This window comes from Neophocaena asiaeorientalis, unplaced genomic scaffold (genome assembly GCF_003031525.2).
Source record: "Neophocaena asiaeorientalis asiaeorientalis breed wild unplaced genomic scaffold, Neophocaena_asiaeorientalis_V1.1 scaffold197, whole genome shotgun sequence".
NCBI classification, from domain to species: Eukaryota; Metazoa; Chordata; class Mammalia; order Artiodactyla; family Phocoenidae; genus Neophocaena; species Neophocaena asiaeorientalis.
In genome coordinates, this window is record NW_020174703.1 from 3,516,843 (window position 1) to 3,542,296 (window position 25,454).

The 25,454-nt window shown below is 38.3% G+C and overlaps 1 protein-coding gene across 2 annotated transcripts in view; it reads left to right on the forward strand.

Moving 5' to 3' along the window:
* Positions 1 to 25,454, forward strand: part of ARL6 (ARF like GTPase 6) — a 47,967-nt gene that overhangs the window by 10,913 nt on the left and 11,600 nt on the right. For both annotated transcript variants that reach the window (XM_024759188.1, XM_024759187.1), the window contains 3 exons: positions 9,898 to 9,959; positions 10,376 to 10,444; positions 14,217 to 14,311. In XM_024759188.1, coding sequence (XP_024614956.1) covers positions 9,898 to 9,959; positions 10,376 to 10,444; positions 14,217 to 14,311 — 226 coding nt within the window. The remainder of the gene's footprint in view (positions 1 to 9,897; positions 9,960 to 10,375; positions 10,445 to 14,216; positions 14,312 to 25,454) is intronic.

A 25,454-nucleotide genomic window follows, 5' to 3' on the forward strand; every position in this document is an offset into this window, starting at 1 on the left:
GGGTTTCTGGGGGGGGCGGGGCCTATGCTTAGGACCAACAGAGCAGGAAAAGGCCCTGGAGGTGCTGGGTGGGTGGGGCGGTGAGTCTTAGGCTCAATGCAGCAGCAGGAGCCTCAGCAGAAGGGGCCCAGGCAGTGCTTCTGGCCTTGGAGGGTGGAGGACCTGGTCCAGGACCCCAGCAGGCTCACCAGGTCCGAGTGGGCAGGGGAAGTGCTAAGCATATTCCCCCCAGTCCTCTGATCCTGGAAGGCCCCTCCCCATTGGCCTCTCTTCTTTTCCCCTCTCCTTCCCTCCTATGCCCCGGGACCCACACAGCCAGAGGAGATCCCGGAAGGCAGAGGACCAGACCTGGAAGCCCAGCAGGCTTCCTGGGGCCCAGTGGGCGGGGGAAACGCCCACAGTGCCTTCCATGATCCCCTGGCCCCAGATGGTCTGCCTCTCCTCCTCTTCCCCCCTCCTCCCTCCCTCCCATTCTCCTAGGACCCACAAGGCTGGAGGGGGCCCTGGAGATCAGAGCACCAGGCCTGGAGCCCAGCAGGCTTCCCGGGGCCCAAGTGGGTTGGGGGGAAACGCCGGCTGCACCTCCCCTGATCCTCTGGCCCCAGAGGGCCCCTCCCTCCCGCCTCTCCTCTTCTCCCCTTGCCTCCCTCCTATGCTGCTAGGACCCACGCTGCCTGGAGGGGGCCTTGGAGCCCAGCAAGCTTCCTGCGGCCAAGTGGCCAGGGCAAAGACCTGTTGCACTTCCCTGATCCTCCGGTCTGGAAGGGCTTCTCCCACCTACCTCTCCTCTTCTTCCCCTCACCTCCCTCCTATGGCTCTAGGATCAACGGGGCCTTGGAGGGTGGAGGACCCTGCTGAGGAGCCCTGAGGGCTTCCCAGGGCCCGACTGGGCAAGGGAGATGCTAGGCGTGCTCTCCCTGATCTTCTGAGCCCCCGAAGCTCCCTCCAGGCATGGGAACCCCTCCCCTCTCCCACCCACCCCTCAGGTGCACCAGTCCTGTCTGGCCTCCACTTCTCCTCCCCCCTCAATCCCCCCTCATGCTACCAAGTTGCTTGGGGGTTCCTCCCATCTCCTAGGGCGTTGAGGTCCCCCACCAGTGTCCAGCAGGCACGCTAGTTGTGGAGAAACGCGAACTCCGTGTCCTCTCCTGCCACCATCTTGACTCCGCCCCCTGTATTTTCTGCTAAAGAAAGATAAGGCAGGATTATTTTGTTTGCCATTATAACTTCATTATCATGTTATGAAATCTTGTCAAATTTGTGGTACCTTAAATTAATAAGTATCGGCCAGCCATAATTTGCAGTGTATTTTATGCAGGTAGGTAGGTAAATCTTTATTATTTAAACTGGAATATTTTCCAAATGTCTTTTCTTCTCAGATGATCTTCACAAATTTGTGGAGTTTACTTTCAGGTAGCATTGCCTTCTTTTTGGCTCTCTCTTTACAAGAAGAGCAAAGCAAAGGGAAAGGTGAATCATTTTTATAGGTTCTATGGATAATTAGACAGTTTCCCAGGAGTGTGGTATGCGTATCAGTAGTAGCAAGCAAGATGACTTTGAGTCATTTAAGTAGTAAGTACTTGAACATATTATTTTAATAACTGAAATATATATAAAGCTAGCACATCCACCACATAATGCATGTTACAGTTAGGTTCTGCTACATATAAAGAAAACCCACATAACAGTGGACTAAATAAGATACTAATTTTTCTGTCATCTAAATAAGTCCAGGAGAGGTCTTCCAAGGCTGGTTTGGCAGCTGCATGGTCCAGGCATCTTCCATCTTTCTGCTTTGCTATCCTTAGTGCCTGGTTTTCTTCAAGATCCTCAGGATCTCCACGTGGCCACCTTAGTTAACTATCTTATCTATATTCTAAATCACAGGGATGAGAAAAGAACAGGGCAAAAGAATAAGCCTTCTTGCTAAATAAGCCCTCTTTAAAGAGCTTACCTAGAAGCCCCAACTAATGACTCTTTTACCTCATTGGCTGAGGCTGGATTTTTTTTTTTAGGCAGGACATATTGCTGCTTCCATTAGTAATAGGGGTCCTGTAAGTATGAAAGAAGAGGAGAGTGGATATTGGGTAGACAGCTGACATTTACAGTTGTAAGTACTTTTATCTAGGTAAAAACCATTAGTCAATCAATGAAAAATGCTGAGTAAAAATTAATATAGACTGCATACAGACAGAACAAAAATTAGGAAGCTGGTACTCTTAATGACTGAATGGCTGGAGAGTGGGAAGCATTGCTCCTAAATATGGTAATTGAAGGTGGACTTCAGTGCCTCCAAACAGTGCTTCAGGTTGAGCAGAATGAGAAGCCATACTGCCTTTTTTTTTTTCTTTCTCCCAACGGCTTCAGTTATACTTCTGTTTAGTTCGAGATTGCTTTGGAATTACAAAAATGCCATTATTTGTTTTCTCCTGGTCATCATTCCCTTCTTCTATGTGAGTGAGTTTGCCATGTGAAAACAACTAACTGCTGGTGTATTTTCAGGTGGGAGTTTGTTTGAGGCAGCCGTGATAAGAAGTTGAAAATGGATTTGCAAAGCAATTTAGGTGTTTTAAGGGGCTCCCCAGCCAAGCTGGAAATCAGCTGAGATATACATGCTGAAGTCAGGCAGAGATAAAAACTAGCAGTTTTATTGAAAAAGGTGATTTTGGAGGGCAAGGTTTAGGTCTGGCCAGAGGACTTGCTAACACTCTAAGTTATGATTCGTGTCCCCAAATTCAAGCTTTCCTACTCGGGGAAAGATCCTGCTCATCTAGGTTTACTGCATGCTTAAGAACAGGTGAGAATGCATGGTTTCAAGAAGGATGTGGCTCTCAAAGAGACAGAGACAAAGAGAGAGGCAGAACCAAGGATGTCGGTTTCCATTTCATAAACTGAGAAGTCAAAGAAGTCTCTTTTTTTTTTCCCCTATGAAGAGGAATAAATTTGGAGAGGGGAGACAGAGTAACTAGAAGTATTATTTTAATGGATTTCTCTCTATACAGAAGCAGAGAAAGAGAGATTCTTCCCCAATAAGGAAAAGAACAGGTCAAAAAGTCCATGTACATTGGAGTCTGTCTCCTGACCTAGGTGATTATGAGAGATTTCTTTAACAGTCCTTGAGAGGAAGATATAGCATCCTACCTAATTGAATGGGGTCTGAATTGAATTTAGAGAATGATGGATGTATGGTAAAAATAGAACCACGTGCAGCTGTGCTTGGGTCCATAATTAGTTCCATGGATCAGCTATCAGCAGATCAACCTGGGCTAATAGTTAAACTTAGTGGCTGGTGACCTGCACTTCTGCAGGTAAGGCTGTGAGCAAGATTATAAGGAAATTCTTTAGGTAAGGTCCTTTAGGTCCTATCCTATAGGATATATTTCCATTTTTCTCCACATGAAGGAATATCCTCAAAAGTAATTTTTTTGTAAAAGTAGTCTCAAATAAGTACAAAATGATTGAAACCAGAGCCACAGTTAATAGCCCCAAAGTGGACCAGCCCCCCCAGTGCCTACCGTACTCAAATTGGCAGAAATGTCATTCAAAGAACAAAACAGAAATTACATTATCTTTTTCCATCATCCCCAACAGTATAGTGATCTTCTGTGCCAAGACATGGTTATTACCATAGGGATAGTCTTTGATATGGATGGGAACAGCTTTCTTCTCTAAACATTATTGGTCATTTGTTTGGGGCAGAAGGGGAAGGAGGCAACATGAGCTCAGTCTATCATCTTGAAATATTCTAATATCCCAATTTCAGACTACTCTTGTGAAAGTTCTACTAACCCTGCCTAAAACACCACATTAGTCAGGGAGAGTCCTCAGGAAAACCTGGGCTTGCAGCCAATAAGGAAGGCTTTTTAATTAATCTTCTTTTGCTTTCCAACATACCTATCTCTCTGCTACCTCTGATGAATTATGGAACTAGCCTAGACTATCTCCAGGGCTGTTTTTAAGGAGATAGCCTAATTTCTGACACCACTTCCTGAGCCTTAATCTTTAGGCAACTATCCTGTCTCCTGAGAACAATTGACCTCTACATCCTGAGAGCAGAGTAAGTTGCTTTACTTTAAAAATATTTGAGAAACAACTTGGTGACAGTAGCCAAGAGGACACTTGAAATGGGATTTCTTAAAAACCCAAAACCTCTGTCATTCAGGCACAGATGTAACACTTGCTTCCTCCCTACCTTTGAACTCAAGAAAAGTCTCTTGTGAGCTTATATCCACTTTGAGAAATTCATTATTTTTTTTTTATATCTTTATTGGAGTATAATTGCTTTACAATGGTGTGCTAGTTTCTGTTTTATAACAAAGTGAATCAGTTATACATATACATATGTACTCATCTCTTTTCCCTCTTGCATCTCTGTCCCTCCCACCCTCCCTATCCCACCCCTCTAGGTGGTCACAAAACACCGGGCTGATCTCCCTGTGCTATGCGGCTGCTTCCCACTAGCTATCTCTTTTACGTTTGGTAGTGTATATATGTCCATGCCACTCTCTCGCTTTGTCACAGCTTACCCTTCACCCTCCCCATATCCTCAAGTCCATTCTCTAGTAGGTCTGTGTCTTTATTCCTGTCTTACCCCTAGGTTCTTCATGACATTTTTTTCCCTTAAATTCCATATATATGTGTTAGCATACGGTATTTGTCTTTCTATTTCTGACTTACTTCACTCTGTATGACAGACTCTAGGGCCATCCACCTCATTACAAATAGCTCAATTTCATTTCTTTTTATGCCTGAGTAATATTCCATTGTATATATGTGCCACATCTTCTTTATCCATTCATCCGATGACGTAGGGAGGAAGGGAGGGAGGGAGGAAGGAAGGAGAGGAGGGAGGGAGGGAGGAAGGAAGGAGAGGAGGAAGGAAGACAAAAAGAAAAGAAAGAAAGAAAGGAAAGAGGATAAAATAAAGTAAGATAAAATACAATAAAGTTATTTAAATAAAATATAATTATTAGGAAAAAAAATTTTTTTAAAGAATAAAAAAGAAACGGACGGATAGAACCCTAGGACAAATGGTGACAGCAAAGCTATACAGACAAAATCTCACACAGAAGCATACACATACACACTCACAAAAAGAGGAAAGGGGGAAAAATAATAAATCTTGCTCTCAAAGTCCACCTCCTCAATTTGGGATCATTCCTTGTCTATTCAGGTATTCCACAGATGCAGGGTATATCAAGTTGATTGTGGAGATTTAATCCGCTGCTCCTGAGGCTGCTGGGAGAGATTTCCCTTTCTCTTCTTTGTTCTCACAGCTCCCAGGGGCTCAGCTTTGCATTTGGCCCCGCCTCGGTGTGTAGGTTGCCGGAGGGCATCCGTTCTTCGCTCAGACAGGACAGGGTTAAAGGAGCAGCTACGTCGGGGACTCTGGCTCACTGAAGCAGCGGGTAGGGAGGGGTGCAGATTCGGGGCGAGCCTGCAGCAGCAGAGGCCAGCGGGACGTTGCACCAGCCTGAGGCATGCCGTGCGTTCTCCTGGGGAAGTTGTCCCTGGATCCCGGGACCCTGGCAGTGGCGGGCTGCACAGGCTCCCCAGAAGGGAGGTGTGGAGAGTGACCTGTGCTCGCACACAGTCTTCTTGGTGGCAGCAGCAGCAGCCTTAGTGTCTCATGCCCATCTCTGGGGTCCGCGCTGTTAGCCGCGGCTCACGCCCGTCTCTGGAGCTCCTTAAAGCAGAGCTCTTAATCCCCTCTCCTAGCGCACCAGGAAACAAAGAGGGAAGAAAAAGTCTATTGCCTCTTCGGCAGGTCCAGACTTTTCCCCGGACTCCCTCCCGGCCAGCCGTGGTGCACTAACCCCCTGCAGGCAGTGTTCACGCTGCCAACCCCAGTCCTCTCCCTGCGCTCTGACCGAAGCCCGAGCCTCAGCTCCCAGCCCCCCCACCCCGGCGGGTGAGCAGACAAGCCTCTCAGGCTGGTGAGTGCCAGTCGGCACCGATTCTCTGTGAGGGAATCTCTCCGCTTTGCCCTCCGCACCCCTGTTGCTGCGCTCTTCCCCGCAGCTTCGAAGCTTCCCCCTTCGCCACCCACAGTCTCCGCCCGCGAAGGGGCTTCCTAGTGTGTGGAAACCTTTCCTCCTTCACAGCTCCCTCCCACTGGTGCAGGTCCCGTCCCTATTCTTTTGTCTCTGTTTATTCTTTTTTCTTTTGCCCTACCCAGGTACGTGGGGAGTGTCTTGACTTTTGGGAGGTCTGAGGTCTTCTGCCAGCGTTCAGTAGGTGTTCTGTAGGAGTTGTTCCACGTGTAGCTGTATTTCTGGTGTATCTGTGGGGAGGAAGGTGATCTCCGTGTCTTACTCTTCCCCATCTTCCCTGAACCCCCCAGAAATTCATTATTTTTAATGAATTAAGGTGAATAATAGAAATCTACAATGCTCTATTAGGAAATGTCTTGCAAAAGAAATCGCAAATCTCATTTTATAATATCTTATTTTGGGGGGATAAAATCAGTTTCTAGATAACAAGATACTTCCTGAACCCAAACTAGTTTTTAATATTAAGCTGTCCTAATGTTCATTTATTGTTAATATACTGAGGTTGCTGATCTAGGTTTTCTAAACTGATGAATAGAGAGAGAGGAGGTACATTTTAACTTGATAACTTTCCAAGAACCTGCTCTTAGCTGTCATTTCTTGAGATGTGCTCTGTAAATACCTTTCTACTAAAATTCCCACTTTTGCCCCACTCCCCAACATAAATGCTCTCATTCTATCACATCATCCAGTTTTATATTCTTAACGTTTAAAACAATCTGAAATTACCTTGCATATACAGTTGTTGTTTATTAAATTTTTCCTCGTTGTAAAATTAAATTCCATAAGAGTATAGATCTTGTATTGTTCAATACTGAATCCCAGACACCTAGAATATTGCTTAGTAGTTAAATGTATTTTTGGACAAATGGACTGATGGGTGATTTTTTTAATTTTTATTTTTGGGTAGGGAGTAATGATCGATAGCACCGAGGATATCATTTTTAGCAGTCTTAATAAAGCTAACCAAATAGGGTCTCTCTTAGAAATCTTGTTGTACTCTTATTGATGTTGGTCTATTCCTGGGCTGTGTCAGATAGCCTAGTCCACTTAGGTACTAATTCCTGTGCCCTTTGCTTGCTTTGTAAGCCTTCCCTGTCCAATTTAGGGAATTACCAAATGTATTTGTTCCTGGATAGAGCAGAGGAAACTCAATCGGTGGAGACTATTTCGGAATTGTTTAGAGGAAAATCTGGAAGTACCAGCCCACATATCTTGTCCTATCCTGATTAATTTGTGGAGTTTCTTCTTTCTAATTATCTTCCAATAGAACTTTAGAAGTGAGGGGAAGAAAAGAAAGTTGATTAATTTTATCCCTATTAAAACAGCAAGTAAAAGGGTAGCTCGTCTGGAAACAGAAGGAGTTTGTGAAGAAACTGGGTGATTGTGAAGAGGCTAGGCCAATTTCTAATTACAGCTCACTGAAGACAAAGCTACTCATTTGAGGTATATTTTCTGAGATTTCTTTAAGCTTTTAAACTTTTTTATTATTATGTTTTTCCTAATAATAATAGCTGATGATTTTATCACATGATTGGCACATGAAAAATCCATAAAATCGAAACAGTGTTGCATTTTGGGACAACAAAAATTAGGAAACTCTTTATTCCAAAGTTTGTTGTGCAATGAAAGACCCCTAAGGTATGAGGCAGGAATCTGAGTAGCAGGAAATAAAATCTGTCTAACATAAACAAAAAGAGAGATATTTTTGGAAGAATACTAGGCAGCTCACAGGATGAAAGGAAAAGCTGAATAAACAAATCTCAGAAAGCCACAACAAGGGCAGCTCTGGGAGGTCTTTTCACTAGCACATTACTATTAAGGTGACGAAGCTACAGTGACTTTTCACCTTCTGTCTTTCGATTTGAATTTAAAATTTTCAGGAGTAGACTACCAAAGTGAACATAATGATGTGGAGCAACAATTTCCCCTCTACTTCTCCTGTTTTTACATAAAAGCAACAAGATGAACTGAAAGGAAATTTTTTTAAGTTACACTCTGGGCAGATGGAGAAAATTGGGGAATGAAACTGAAATCAGTGAGAGTGTAATTCTAATAATAGCAAACATTTGTTGAGCGTTTACTATGGACCAGACACTATGTTGAGTATTTTGCATCCATTAACTTATTTAATTCTCATGATAACACTATGAGTTAAGGATAGTAATAATATATTTTACATTTGGGAAAATAAAGGCTTAGAACAGCGGTCCCCAACCTTTTTGGCACCAGGGACCAGTTTCATGGAAGACAGTTTTTCCAGCGGTCCCCAACCTTTTTGGCACCAGGGACCAGTTTCATGGAAGACAGTTTTTCCACAGGGGGGTGCAGGGGGGTTGGGGGGATGGTTCAGGCGGTAATGCGAGCGATGGGGAGTGATGGGGAGCGGTATATGAAGCTTTGCTGGCTCACCCACCACTCACCTCCTAATGTGCGGCCCGGATCCTAACAGGCCGCGGACCGCTACCGGTCCAAGGCCTGGGATTGGGGACCCCTGGCTTAGAGAAGTTAAGTAACTTGTTTAGGTAGTATATTAGCAATTAGGAGTAATCAGGAGGCTGTCGTAGTAATTTGAAACAAGAAACGATAATGGCCTGAGCTAAGGTAGTGAGATAGAACCAATAAAGCTTAGAGAACGGTTGTATAGGGAATGTAAAAGGGGAGGAGTTGGGGGCTTCCCTGGTGGCGCAGTGGTTGGGAGTCCGCCTGCCGATGCGGGGGGCGTGGGTTCGTGCTCCGGTTCAGGAGGATCCCACGTGCCGCGGAGCGGCTGGGCCCGTGAGCCATGGCCGCTGAGCCTGCGCGTCTGGAGCCTGTGCTCCGCAGCGGGGGAGGCCAAGGCAGTGAGAGGCCCGCGTACCGCAAAAAAAAAAAGGGGGGGGGGAGGAGTTGAGAATAAATCCTAGGCATCTGGGTCAGAAAGTGAATGGATTTTTATTCAAAAGGAGAAAGTTTTGATGATAGAAGTATTATGATGCATTTGATGAGCTAACTTGTCCATTTAAGGCCTTTTACTTGCCTGTGGGATGTGTCAGCAGGTCTCCCACTATACTCTTGCCCCCTTGCAATCTCTTTTCCACACATTTCCCACCATGGCCTTCAAGGCCCTACCTATCTTACTTGGTTACATACAGCTCTTTCCCTCACTAAATATACTTTAGACATACAGGCCTTCTACTTTTTCTGAGTGGCGGTGAGTTCCTCCCCGCCTTGAGGTCATGCCCTGGCTAATTCCTTTGACTGGAATGTTCTTTGCCAATATCTTGTCATAGCTTTTCCCCTTCTTAACATTCATTCCTGGGTGAGATGTCCCCTCATCAGAGAGGCTCTTCTATACTAACCCTCCTCTGCCCCATTGCCTCCCACCCTCAGTCACCTTTCATTGCACTGAGCACTGCTCAAAATTGTGTTCACTTGTAACTCAGTTGTTTATTGCTGTTTACCTCCTCCAGATTATAAATTCCATGAGAGCAGGGACCATGTATATTCACCATCTACACATGAGCACAGTCCTCTGCAGCATATATAAACTCAATAAGTATGAAAGATTAGAAAGTCCTATATGTGAGCTGAAGGAGACTTATGAAACCACTTTAAGTCCGTGGTAACTTGCAGCAAGCCACAAAATGTGAAGACACACATGCAGATTTATAATTAGTAAACCTTAAACTTTATAAAGAATTCACATGCAGTGATCTCATTGCAAAATATATAATTTTGTTTAATCCTGTCATCTCCTTAGTGGCAGATTTTAGAACTGGAAAATCTGGGTGCTTTTTTTTTTAACCTGAGGAAAAATTCATCTTTGGTAATTGCAATTTTCTAAACTTTGTCTTCTCTCTTAAAGGCTCAATCTCAAGATATAGTTCCAACGATAGGATTCAGCATAGAGAAATTCAAATCGTCCAGGTAATTCATTTTATTAAACTTGTGATTAAGAAGTTGTGAGTGAAAAATGATATTAGATCTACATAGTTATTCCTCCTACTTGTAGAAAAAAGTAAGTTGCTATTTCAGAAGCCCATAGATATTAAAATACTTGTACCACTACCTCTGGATTATTCTAAAGAATTTAGAGTTTAGGTAAACTCTGACAACCTCACTAGCAAAGGAAATATCTTTTTTATATGTTACTAATTGTAAAATCATATTTATATTCAAAAAATTTCATTCTATGGCACTTGTACTTGAAAGCTGGCCCAAGTTGAATATTGTATATTAAGGGTGGTTTCTTTGATTGAAAACAATTTAAAATTTTAAGTAAAAGTTAGACTTTTACTACCTTATAATGTAGTCATGTTTTTTCATTTTGTTTTGTTTTATAGTTTGTCTTTTACAGTGTTTGACATGTCAGGTCAAGGAAGATACAGAAATCTCTGGGAACACTATTATAAGTAAGTATGTCTGTGAATGTTGGTAAACTAGATGGTTATATTTTAATAACCAGTAATGATTAGAAATCCAAATGATTACATGGGCTAGGTTGCAATGTTTATTCTTTATATAATTTAAATATACTTCCTAATTTTTAAAAAAAGTATAATCATACTTCACATTATTTCTCAAATGCTTCAGGTTCTTCCTGACCTTGCATATGTTGTTCTGTCTGTTTTTAATGTCCTATTCTACCCTACTTCTCTGCAACTTAAGGTTAATATATTTGTTCTTTAAGGACTAGCTCAAAAGTCACCTCCTCTATGAAGGATTCCACTGTTAATGCCCAGTTATTCTGTCCCCCATGTTGACACGGTACTTCGTCCATTCATATCTCTTGAATCATACTTATTACATCGTAAACTCATGTACCATAGCTGCCTCCCTAGTGGGATTATGAACTCCTCAAGGGCAGGGATTTTTTTTTTTATTCAGTATTTCTTCAAGACCAAGTATGATTCTGGCCAGATAGATCAGTAAATACTTACTGTATAAATTTAGTTAAAATAACAGCGCTAATAGTTGATCCATGTGTTCTACAAGCAATTCTAAACAAGATATTTTTAGCATGTGCAAATCAAGTGCTCACCAGTTTCTTCAGATTAATAGCTGTCAAGTTGCTAGGATCCAAGTGTGTTATACCTTCTCAAGATTTGCATGCGATGTTAAAATAAATTCATTAAACTTGTAATATTACTAGGACTTCTTCATTTAAGATGAGTGTAACTCACTTTTGGAGTCTGAAATTTATAAACAGTATCTCTTCACTAAATGCACTTTTGTTCTTATGAACTCTTGTCTTGAAATGGTGTGTGATGACTGCCAGATCAGATTTTAATTTTCATTGGCTAATTCTTTCATGCTAATGTGGGGACAAATGTTGTATTCCTTGGGTAGGAACCAAAGGAGATTTATTCCAGATATTCTTTAAATATTGAGGGCCTATTTAAATCATATAGAGCCAGAGGACCTCTGAGGTAGAAAGAGAAGAATGCTTCAGATTTGAGGGCCAGTTTGGAAAAGGAAGGGTGGAATGTTTGTGGTATCCTACAATAAATTCTCTGGGGGAAATGTGAGGTGTTTTTGTTTTTAAGGAAACCTCAGTTTTCAGTATAGGATTTTTTTATTCTTCTTCCAATTAGTAGGTAAACAATTCTTTTTTCTAAAAAAAAAAGTATTTACTTTAGTTACTTTAAAAAAATGTAACATTTATTTTAATTACGGAAAACAATACTGCATAAAAAATAGTACTTTAAAAAGGAAGATTTTTTTCTGACTTTAACTTCTTTTTCTTCAAAATCTTTTTGGAAGAAGTTAATGAATTCAGGAGTATTATAGGTACATTGGAGGTGGAATGCTGAATATGGTTACTGTTGAGAAGTCTACAGTAATAGTAAATTTATTTCCTCTATCTCTATACTTTTCTAATTGTGAAAGAACAAGTGCATTTTAATCTATTAGACTGAAAGAGGTTAAAAAGATTAATTAAGTCTACTGTTGGCAAAATAAGCCACTCTTGTAGTGAGAATGTAACATGTTTCTTAGGATAATTTATCAATATCTGTTAAAATGAAAAATGTTCATGCCCTGCAGCCATAATTTTTGCTTTCAGAAAAGTACAGTATGACTAGGACTACTGGGCAAAGATACACAGAGAAGAATGTGTGTTGAGAATTATTTATAATGACATTTTTTCATATCAATTATATGAAGAAAAAAATTATTCTTAATAAAAGTATGTGCTTAATATATATGGAGAGAGAAGAAAATTCTTAGTGGAATATACCGTACCACTAATAGCATTTGTTTTGGGAATAAGATTATAAAGGAAGTTTAGTTTGTCATTTGTATGACTCTGTAATGTTAATTATTGTATAATTTTTGCATATTACTCTTAGAATATAAAAAAAGTAATAAAGCATAAAATATAAAGAGTGCATATTTGGAAAGGAGTTAATATTTGGAAAATATAGAAAAGCATATTTAAACATTGTTTCCTGTAAATCTCACTAATAAATTTACCATTGTTAATCTTTTGGGTATGTTTCTTCTATTTTGAAATATATAATATACACTTTACATAATTGAGAAAGTAGCTTTCTAAAGTATGTACCATGTACTATATAGTTTTTCAGTTAACATTTTATGATAAGGGTGAATCAAGAAAAACATAGAAAGGATGTAACTCTCATGGCAGCCTAATATTTTTTCATATTCCTGTGCCCAAATTTGCGTAATCATTTCTCTATTTTTGGACATAAAGACTGTTCTCAGTTTTTGAAGATTATAAGCAGTTCTTCAGTTAACATATTACTGTATAAATCTCTGTCATACTTTATGTTTCCTTAGTATAAATTCCAGAAATGAAATTACTGGCTCAAAGTGAACATTTTTAAAGCTCTTGATAGGTATTTCCAATTATATCAGTTTCCATATCCACTAGTAATATGTGACTGTGATAATCTGCATTCATTTTTTAAATGATAGGAGAAAATGGTATTAAAATTTTGTTTTATTTTTATATGCCTGTGGTTACTAATGGCATTGAACTTTAAAATCTTAATTTATGATTACACTGAGTTACAAAACACATATAAATGTCCAATAAATATATGAAAATATATTGAACTTAACGAGCAATTAACAAAATACAAAGTAAAATAATATGCTGTTAGGATGGTAAAAAATTGAAAAGAATGATAAGAGCCATGCTGGCAAGGGAATGGGAAAAGTGCTGGTAGTAGTATAAATTGATATAACATTTCCAGAGGATAATTTATCAATGTTTATCTAAAACTTTAAATTTTGTATGTATTCCTGGAAATTTTATTCCTAAGAACAGATATTAAAGTATCAAGAAATTTTTAAAATATATTTAGGAGGATGTTTATCCCAAAGTTTTTCATAGTAATGAAAATTGGAAGTAACCTATGAAGTCCAAAAATAGAAGTTTGGTACAATATTTAATGACATGTCCATTATACTTTATAATCATTAAAAGAAAGATGCGAAGGAAATCAGTGATTTTTTGAAGTGCCGCTGTGATCTATAAGTGAATCCTTATACCATTTCAGTGGCTGGTTATCAGCTTAAAAGTCAAATAGAATAAAATAAAAGCTCTTTGTAAGTATTGTCTCAGGAGACTATTTCAAATATATTTACATATACTTATGTGTCTAACCGCATCTTAATGTAAAATGTATTTCTCACTATGGTTATGGTAAAAAATATTTGAGAAACACTGGTGTAGAGCTTTAATGTTTCATATAAAAGTAGTTCAAACTATATTGCAAAAAAAGATCAGGGAAATGTACATATATTTCAGAAAGGCAGTATAAAACAGCAGGATTCCATTTAAATACAGATGTAGATATTCATATATGAATATACACAAAGGAAATGTTGAAAATGATTTACATGAAAATATTAATGGTTGTATCTGTGTAATAGGATTATGGTTTTACTTGTTATTTTTTAAAATTATGAAATGCCACTAAATTTACCATATTATGATCCAAATGAAAAGAAATTATTTTACATGAAATATGACTAACATGGTTAATATATTAGTTACTCATATAAACTAATAAGAAATAGCACCAAAGCCTGTAATGTATAAATGGACATAGGACATGAAGACGTAATACACAGGTTAGGAATTGCAAATGGATAGTAAACATAGAAAAATGTTCAAGTTTATCTTTAATATTTCTCATTCTTTATATTATACAGAGAAGGACAAGCCATTATTTTTGTCATTGATAGTAGTGATAGATTAAGAATGGTTGTGGCCAAAGAAGAACTTGATACTCTTCTGAATCATCCAGGTACATGTGTGTGTCTTTCAGTCTGTGATGTCTGTGCTTTGGGGTCTGTTTAGGTATGATGTTTTGTTCTTTGGTGTAAGCAAAACGTGTTGTTTACGCTGTGTGATCTTTTATTTAAAATTTTTGAATTTTAAAACATATTAATTATGCAGAATTAACAATATCTTTACTTGCAGTACCATATATTTTTTAAATTTCAAAGCTTTTTGCAATGTTTTTATTTCCCTGAAAATGAAAATGCCCTTTTTTTCTGAATATATAAGTAATGTGTCAATAGCAAAATATGTGGATGGAAAAAGAATAAGGAAGAAAGTAAAAATCGATCTTTCAACACATTAAAAATTTTTTGGTTACCATCTTTTTACGTGTGCGTGTGTGTGTGTGTGTGTGTGTGTGTGTGTGTGTGTGAGTGATCACAGCATTTCTTAGATATTTATTGTGGGAATTCTTTTAAAACAGATCTTTCTGTTTCTAAACTACTCCCAGCCCTCTTTGAAGATATCAGTATTAACAATTTGGTACTTTTTCTTTCATACCTTTATCTATATTTCATATCATATATACATACACAAACATAATACAGGTACCAAAGATACGTATAGTCGCCCTTGGTACCTATGGGAGATTGGTTCTAGGATCCCCAAGGATACCAAAAACTGTGGTTGCTCAAGTCCCTTATATAAAATGGTGTAGTATTTGCATAGAATCTGTGCACATCCTCCCACATACTTTAAATAATCTCTAGATTGCTTATAATACCTAACAAAATATAAATGCTATGTAAATAATGCCAGTGCATGGTAAATTCAAGTTTTGCTTTTGGGAACTTTCTGTAATTTTTTCCTGGCATATTTTCCCTTCACAGTTGGTCGAATTTGTGGGTGTGGAGTCCACGGATACAGAGGGCAAACTGTACAGGGTTGGGCGCTATGAGAACTGTCATCGTTATTTACTAGACGGGATCATTTTCTGTATACTCTTCTGCATCTTCCTCTTCTCAAATAACACTGCATGATGGAAATCCTTTCAAGTCAAATTGCATATATATAATTATTCTTTATAATGATGCCTAATATGCCATACTGTGAATGTACCACAGTTTATTCAGTCATTCACCTGTTGCTAGATATTCTTTTTTTTCCCACAGTAAGTTTTCCAGTAGTATTGTGAAATTCTGCATTTTTAGCCTTACTCATGGAAAAACATTTTAAGTGGCCTTTGTACCTTTAGAAAAGGACTTCTAACAATTCTTGCTGCTTAACCATAATATCTTTGGTATTTTTATTGGACAACCTCAAGTTTATGCAAGTATTTGGGGGGAAATTATCCAGCCTGTACTTTTTATGTGACTTTTTCACTTTTAAAAACTTAGTCTTTTATCTGGGTTGAGAAGGTACTTGATTCTACATCCCCTTTTTTGTTAATATTTCCACTTTCTCCCCCAAAAGTGTTTTGACGTTGACCAAAAAATGAAATAGTTCCTACAAAATCTGCTTTAAATACCGTGGGAACCTTGGTTTCCTCAACTGAAGCCTTGTCCGTGTATCTTTATGTACTTACTGATGCATTTATTTTACCGTTAGATTCCCAAAGGAGGGATTTCTCAGCTGAAACGTATATGAAGGTTTTTTAAAAATTGAAGTATAAGTTGTAATACAGTGAAATGCTCAGATCTTAAGTATATAGTTCTGTAATTTTGACAAATGCATACACTCATGTAACTACATTCCCAATCAAGAAACAGAACTTTTTCATCACCTCAAAAAGTTCCTTCATGCCCCTTTCCAATCAACACCCCACACCTGGAAACAGAGGAACTACTAATCTGATTTTGATCCCCAGAATTTTGCCTATTCTACAATTTCATATAAATGAGGGGAAAGGGACATACATTTTTGTGCCTAGGTTTTTTCATTCAGCATAATGTTTTGGGGAGTCACCCATGTTGTTGTATCACTTGTTTACTCCTTTTACTTGCTTTGTAATATTCTATTATATGAATATACCACAGTTTGCTTATCCAGTCTCTTGTTGATTAATATCTGGGCTGTTTCTAGTTCAGGGCAATTATGAATAAAGCTGGTGTGAACATATTTTTGAGATATAATTCACATATAATATTATATCAGTTTCAGTTATTCAGCATAATGATTTGATATTTGTATATACAGTTAGCCCCTTGAACAACTGGGGTTTGAACTGCACAGGTTCACTTATATGCAGATTTTTTTCAAATAATGCTACAGTAGTACTACATGATTCGAAGTTGATTGAATCCACGAATGTGGAACCGCAGATACAGAGGGTCGGCAACGAAGTTATTTACAGATTTTTGACTGTGCAGGGTTCGGAGCCCCACCTCCACATTGTGCCAGGGTCAACTGTATTATGAAATGATCACTATAATAAGTCTAGTTAACATCTTTTTTTTTTTTTTTTTACAACACATAGAGTTTTTTTTCATGGGATGAGAACTTTTAAGATCTATTCTTAGCAACTTTCAAATACACAATACAGTATTACTAACTGTAGTCACCATGCTATACATTACATCTCATGAATTATTTGATGACTGGAAGTTTGTGTTTTTTGGCCCCTTTCATCCATCTCAAGCTCCCTCTACCCCAGCCGCCTCTGACAACAGCCAGTTTCTTCTCTGCATCTATCGGTTTGTTGTGTTTTGTTTTCTTCAGATTCCACATGTGAGATCATATGATATTTGTCTTTCTCTGACTTATTTCACTTAGCATAATGCGTTCCATTTTGTCATTTCCTATCTTGCAATGGCCCCCCCGATTTTGTATTAGGGCTGTAGAGACCTCATAAAATGACTTGAAGAGTATTTACTCCTCCTCTATTTTTTTATCTTTTGGATTTGTGTAGAATTGATATTATTTCTTACTTAAACATTAAAATAGAATCTACCAATGAAGCCATCTGGGTCAGGATTTTGTGTGTATGTTGGGGGCATGAATTATAAATTCAGTTTCTTTAAATGATGTAAGGCTATTAAAGTTCTGTATTTCTTCTTGGGTCACTTTTGGTAATTTGTGACTGAATTTGTTAATTTGTTAATTTATCTAAGTTGTGAAATTTATTGGCATAAAATTGTTTGTAACATCCTCTCATTATCATTTTAATGTCTGTAAGACCTGTATGATATACATATCTTCTTTCATTTCTAATATTGGCAATTTATGTTTCCTCCCGTTTTTCTTGCTTCATCTTTTAAAGAGTTTATGGTTTTATTAATTTTCCAAGAACCAGCTTTAGGTTTTGGTACTTTCCTCTGTGGGTGTGTCTTTTTTAAAACTTCATTAATTTCTGCTCTTTTTTTATTAAGAACTTTCATTTTTATTATGAACTTTCTGTATTTAAATTGAATCTTTTTCAGATGTAAGTGGAAATTGTTGATTTTACACCTTTCTTTTCTAATAAAGCATTTTACACCTTTTATAATAAAAACATTTAAAGCAATACATATTTTCTGAGTATTTAGCTATATCTCACAAATTTTGATATATTTCTTTTCTTTATTATTTGACTCAAAGTATTTTCCAGGCTTAACCTTGTAAATTCTTCTTTGATGCTTGGATTATTTAGTAGTGTATTATTATTTAATTTCCCAAATATTTGGGAATTTTCTAGGTATACTTTTGTGATTGATTTCTGATTTAATTCCATGTGATCAAAGAACCTATTCTGCATGATTTTTATTCTTAGAAATATATGACCTAACATATACGATTGAGTGTGGTGAATGTTCCATCTGCAATTACATAGAATCTATATCTTGCTCTTCTTGGCTGAAGAGTTCTATAAATGTCAGTTGATAGTGTTATTCACTTCTTCCACATCCTTTCTTTATTGAGGTATAGTTGATGTGTTAATACAATATCATATAAGTTTCAGGTATACAGCATAGTGATTCACAATATTTTAAAGTTATGTTCCATTTATAGTTAATATAAAATATTGGCTATATTCCCTGTGTTGTACAATATATTCTTGTAGCTCATTTATACATAGTAGTTTGAACCTCTTAATCTCCTACCCCTACCTTGCTCCTCCACCTTCCCTCTCCTGAGTGGTGACCACTAGTTTGTGCCCTACATCTGCGAGTCTGTTCCTTTTATGTTATATTCACTAGCTTGTCATATTTTTTAGATTCCACATATAAGTGATATCATACAGTATTTGCCTTTCTCTGTCTGACTTATTTCACTCAGCATAATACCCTTCAAGTCCATCCATGTTGCAAATGGTGATATTTAATTCTTTTTCATGGCTGAGTAGTATGCCATTGTATATACGTACCACATCTTCTTTATCCATTCATCTGCTGATGGACACATAGGTTGCTTTCATATCTTGACAACTATGAACACTAGGGTGCATATATCATTTCGAATTAGTGTTTGGGGGTTTTTTTTGATAAATACCCAAGAGTGGAATTGCTGACTCATATGACAGTTCTATTTTTAGTTTTCTGAAAAACCTCCATACTGTTTTCCATAGTGGCGGCACCAATTTACAGTCCAACTGGCAGTGTACAAGGGTTTCCTTTCCTCTACATCCACACAAACATTTGTTATTTGTGTTCTTTTTGATGATAGCCATTCTGACAGGTGTGAGGTAATATCTCATTGCAGTTTTAATTTGCATTTCTCAGATGATTAACGATGTTGAGCATCTTTTCATGTGCCTGTTGGTGAGCTGTATATCTTCTTTGGAAAAATGTCTGTTCAATCTTCTGACCATTTTTTGATTGGGTTGTTTGTTATTTTGATGTTGAGTTGTATGAGCTGTTCATATAGTTTGGATATTAACCCCTATTGGTCATATCATTTGCAAATAAGTTCTGCCATTCAGTAGGTTGTCTTTTCATTTTTGTCACTGGTTTCCTTTGTTGTGCAAAAGCTCTTAACTTTAATTAGGTCCCACTTGTTTAGTTTTGCTTTTGTTTCCTTTGATTTAGGAGACAGATCCAAAAAAATATTGCTACAATTTATGTCAAAGAGTGTTCTGCCTGTTTTCTCTTCTAAGAGTTTTATGATTTCAGGTAGGCTTTAATCAATTTTGAGTTTATTTTTAGATGCAGTGTTAGAGAATGTTCTAATTTCATTCTTTTACATGTAGCTGTCTAGTTTTCCCAGAACCACTTATTGAACAGACTGTCTTTTCTCCGTTGTATATTCTTGCCTCCTGTATTTTAGATTAAATGACCATAAGTGCATATGTTTATTTCTGGGCACTCTATCCTAATGTGGTGTATCACAAGGATCAGTGGATCCTTCCACTGATCCATGTGTCTGTTTTTTTGCCAGTACTATACTGTTCTGATTCTTGTAGCTTTGCAGTATAGTCTGAAATCAGGGATCATGACTCCTCCAGTTCTGTTCTTCTTTCCCAAAATTGTTTTGACTATTCAGGGTCTTCTGTGTTTCCATACAAATTTTTAAATTATTTGTTCTAGTTCTGTGAAAAATGCCATTGGTATTTTGACAGGGATTGCACTGAATCTGTATTTTGTCTTGGGTAGTATGGTCTCTTTAACAATATTAATTCTTGCAATCCATGAATACAGTGTATCTTTTCACCTGTTTATGTTATCTTCAGTTTCTTTCATCAGCGTGTTATAGTTTTCTGAGTATAGGTCTTTTACCTCCTTAGGTAGGTTTATTCATAGATATTTTATTCTTTTTGATGCAATTGTAAATGGAATTGTTTCCTTATTTTCTCTTTCTGATAGTTCATTGTTAGTGTATAGAAATGCAACAGATTTCTTTATATTAATTTTGTATCTTGAAAATTTACTGAATTCACTGATGAGCTCTAGTAGTTTTGGGGGTGCATCTTTGGAATTTTCTATGTATAGGATCATGCCATCTGCAAACAGATCCTTGTGATAGTTTTACTTCTTCCTTTCCAATTTGGATTCCTTTTATTTCTTTTTCTTGTCTGACTACTGTTGCTAGGACTTCCAAAACTGTTTTGTATGAAATTGGTGAGAGTGGGCATCCTTGTCTTGTTCTTGATCTTAGAGGAAATGCTGTCAGCTTTTCACCATTGAGTATGATGTTAGCTGTGGACTTGTCATATGTGGCCTTTATTATGTTGAGGTATGTTCCCTCTGTACCCACCCTCTAGAGAGTTTTATAATCATTAATGAATACTGAATTTATTTCAAAGCTTTTTCTGCATCTATTGAGATGATCATATGGTTTTTATTCTTGAACTTGTTAATGTGGTGTATCACAATGATTGATTTGTTGGTATTGAAAAATCCTTTCATCCCTGGGTTGAATCCCACTTGATCATGATTCTTTTGATGTATTGTTGCATTCGTTTGCTAATATTTTGTTGAGGACTTTTGCATGTATGTTCATCAGTGATATTGGCCTGTAATTTTGTGTGTGTGTGTGTGTGCACGTGTGTGTGTGATATCTTTGTCTGGTTTTGGTATTAGGGTGGTGCTAACCTCATAGAATGAGTTTGGAAGCGTTCCTTCCTCTGCACATTTTGGAATAGTTTGAGAAAGATTGGTGTTAATTCATCTCTAAATATTTGATAAAGTTCACCTGTGAAGCCACCTGGTCCTAGATTTATATTTGTTGGGATTTTTTTTTTTTTTTTTACTACTGACTCAATTTTGTTACTGGTAATTGGTCTGTTTATATTTTCTATTTCTTCTTGGCTCAGTCTTGGGAGACTGTACATTTCTAGAAATTTGTCCAGTTTTTCCAGGTTATCCATTTTATTGGCATATAGTTGCTCATGGTAGTCTCTTATGATCCTTTGTATCTCTATGGTGTTGGTTTTAACTTCTCCTTTTTCATTTCTTATTTTATTGATTTGGGCCCTCTTCATTTTTTTCTTAATACATCTGGCTAAAGGTGAATCAATTTTGTTTATCTTTCAAAGAACTAACTTTTAGTTTCATTGATCTTTTCTGCTGCCTTTTTAGTCTCTATTTCATTTATGTCTGCTCTGATCTTTACTATTTCCTTCCTTCTGCTAACTTTCAGCCTTGTTCTTCTTTTTCTGATTCTTTTAGGTGGTAGGTTAGGTTGTTTATTTGAGATTTTTCTTGTTTCCTGAGGTAAGCTTGTATCAATATAAACTTACCTGTTAGAACTGCTTTTGTTGTGTCACGTAGATTTTGGATCCTCGTGTTTTCATTTTCATTTGTCTCCAGGTATTTTTTGATTTCCTCAGTGATCCATCAGTTGGTTGGTAGCATATTGTTTAGCCTCCACGTGTTTCTGTTTTTTGCAATTTTTTTTCTTGTAGTGATTTCTAGTCTCATAACATTGTAGTTGGAAAATATGCTAGATATGATTTAAGTTTTCATAAATTTACTGAGGCCTAACATGTGATTTATCCTGGAGAATGTTTCTTGTGTACTTGAAAAGAATGTGTATTCTCCTGCTTTTGGGTGGAATGTCGTGTATATATCTATTAAGTCCATTGATCTAATGTGTCTTTTAAGGCTAGTGTTTCCGTATTGACTTTCTTTCTGAATGATCTGTCCATTGATGGAAGGGGCACTTAAAGACCCCTACTATTATTGTGTTACTGTCAGTTTCTCTATTTACATCTGTCAATATTTGCTTTATGTATTTAACTGCTTCTATGTCGGGTGCATACATATTTACAATTGTTATATCTCCTTGGATTGATTCCTTGATCATTATGTAATGTCCTTCTTTGTCTCTTATAACAGTCTTCACTTTGAAGTCTATTTTGTCTGATATAAATATTGCTTTCCTTGCTTTGTTTTGATTTCCATTTTTGTATGGAATACCTTTTTCCATTCCCTCACTTTCAGCCTGTGTGTGCCTTTAGATCTGAAGTAAGTCTCTTGTAGGCAGCATATGTACAGGTCTTCTTTTTGTATCCATTCAGCCATTCTATGTCTTTTGAGTGGAGCACTTAAGTCATTTGCATTTAAAGTAATTATTGGGCTTCCCTGGTGGCGCAGTGGTTGAGAGTCCGCCTGCCGATGCAGGGGACATGGGTTCGTGCCCCAGTCCGGGAAGATCCCACATGCTGCGGAGTGGCTGGGCCCGTGAGCCATGGCCGCTGAGCCTGCGCGTCCAGAGCCTGTGCTCTGCGACGGGAGAGGCCACAACAGTGAGAGAGGCCCACGTACCGCAAAAAAAAATAAATAAAAATAAAGTAATTATTGATAATATATGTTCTTATTGATATTTTATTCATTGTTTTAGGTTATTTTCATATTTCTTTTTTGTTCCTTTCTTCTTTTGTTCTCTTGTGATTTGATGACTCTCTTTAGTGTTATATTTAGACTCCTTTTCTTTTTTTGGGTGTATATCTATTACAGATTTTTGGTTTGTGGTTATCATGAGATATATATGTATGTATGTATATGCATATATGTATATTTGTTTTAAGTTGCTGATATCTTACTTTCAAATGCATTTTAACAAGCCTGCATTTGTACTTTCCTCCCCTCGTGATTACTGTTGTTGATATCATATTTTGCATCTAATTGTTTTGTGTATCCCTTAACTGCTTATCGAGGATATAGATGATTTTACTACTTTTGTCTTTTAACCTTCTACTACCTTTGTGCATAGATGGTTTCTTATCTTTGCTATACATTTGCTTTTACTGATGAACTTTTTCCGTTCATGCTTTTCATCTTTCTCATTGTGTCTTTTTCTTGTTCACTTAGGGAAGTTCCTTTAATATTTCTTGTAAAGCTGTTTTGGTGGTGCTGAACTCTTTTAGCTTTTGCTTGTTTGTGAAACTTTTGATTTCTCCATCAGATCTGAATGAGAACTTTACAGGGTGGAATATTCTTGGTTGTAGGTCTTTCACCTTATCACTTTAAATATATCCTGCCACTCCTTTCTAGCCTTCAGAGTTTCTGCTGAAAAGTCAGCTGATGGCCCTATGGGACTTCTGCTGTATGTTACTCATTGCTTGTCTCTTGCTGCTTTTAATATTCTCTCTTTATCTTTAATTTTTGCCATTTTAATTACAATGTCTTGGTGTGCTCTTCTTTGAGTTAGTCGTGTATGGAACTTTGTATTTCCTGGACTTGGATGTCTGTTTCCTTTCCCAGGTTAGGGAAGTTTTTCAGCTATTAGGCTTTCAAATATGTTCTCAGACCTTTTCTCTATCTCTTCTTTTTCTGGTACCCTCATAATGCAAATATTAGTGTGCTTGATGTTGTCACAGAGGTCTCTTAAACTGTTCTCATGTTTTTTCATTCTGTTTTCTTTTTTCTGTTCCACATCAGTGGTTTCCACTACTCTATCTTCCAGGTCGCTGATCTGTTCCTCTGTATCATTTAGTCTACCATTGATTCCTTCTAGTGTATTTTTCATTTCAGTTATTGTATTCTTCATCTCTGGTTGTTCTTTATATTTTGTAACTCTTCATTAAAAACTTCTAATTTCTCTCTCTGTGCATCCGTTCTTCTCCTGAGTTCTTTGATCATCTTTATAATCACTACCCTAAGCTCCTTCTCAAGTAGACTTCCTTGCTCCACTTCACTTAGTTCTTCTTTTGGAGTTTTATTTTGTTCTTTTGTTTGGAACATGTTGTTCTGTCACTTCATTTTCCTTAACTTTCTGTTTTTATTTTTGTGTATCTGATAGGTTGGTTATATTCACCAACCTTGAAGAAGTGGCCTTTTGTAAGAGATGTCTTATGTCTCAACAGTACACTCCTCTCTTGTCACCAGAGCTATATGCTCTAGGAGTTCCCCCCCATGAGGCTGTATGGGTCCTTCTGTTGTGTCGGGCTAACTGTGTGGGTAGTTTCGTAGGCCTGGTTGGCTCCTGGTTCATTGGTTGCCATGTCCTGCTTTGTGTGGAGGCTGATGGCCACTGGTTGGCAGGATCAGCTCTCGAGGTAGCTGACTGCATAAACTCAAGAGGCCCTAGGGCTACAGCTGGTTTACTGGTGGGCGGAGTCAGAGTCCAGGAGATCCTGGGGCTGTTGCCTGCCCACTGGTGGCTGAAGCCACGTCCTGGAGCTAGTGCTGGCCTACTGGCAGGCAGAGCCAAGTCCTGGGTTCTGGTTGCAGGGCCCAGGGGTCCCATAGCAGGTGTTGAATTGCTGGTGGGTGGGGCCAGTTCCTGACACAGTTGGATATGGGGCCCAGGGTGTCTTGAAGCTTGTGTTCACCCGCTAGTGGGCAGGGCCAGGGCCCAGCCAGTCCCAGAGCAGGGTCTGGCCAGGGCAAGGCTGGGATAAGCTAGAGAAGGATTCCAAAATGAGCTTACTGGCACCAGTGTCCACATGGTACAACGAGTTCCCCAAAATGGCTGCCTCCGGTGTCTTTGTCCCCAGGGTGAGCTTTACCTCTCCAAGATCAGCAAAGTAGGTCTGACCCAGGTTCCTATCAAATTACTGCTTCTGCCCAGAGTCCTGAAGCCCATGAGAGTTTGTGTGCACCCTTTAAGAGTAAAGTCTCTATTTCCCCCAGTTCTCTGGGTCTCCCAAAAGTGAGCCCTTCTGGCCTCCAAAGACAAATGCTCTGGGGATTCATCTTCCCAGTGCAGGACCCCTGGGCTCAGGTGCCTAGCATGAGGCTCAGACCTGTCCCTCCTTTGGGAAAACCTCTGCAGTTATAATTATTCACTCATTTGTGGCTCACCTACCCAGGGGTATGGGATTTGACTATATCTCTACTCCACCCCTCCTACCCATCGCACTGTGATTCCTTCTTTATGTATTTAGTTGTAGAATATCCTTTCTGATATATTCCGGTCTTTTTCATTGATGGCTATTCTGCAAACAGTTGTGATTTTGGTGTGCCCATGAGAGGAAGTGAACTCCATTTTGCACCTGAGAGAGTAGAGAATAAACTGCCTGGGGACAGTCCGGGAAATGAAGGCTCTGTGCCGCAGTTTAAGATAATCATCTGGGGCAAGCAGCAGTACAGCCAGGCATCAGATGTCAGGGGGTGTGGACAGGGAGCCTTTTCCTCCCACAGACGCCACCCAAAGTTGCTTCCTCATTCAGTCCTGTGGAAAACAATCACACATCTCCCACAATCTTATTGATTTTTTTTTGTCTACTTGTCTATCAATTTCTAAAAGAGGGGTGTTGAAGTGTCCACTATGATTGTGAATTTATTTGATTTCCCTTTAATATTCTCAAA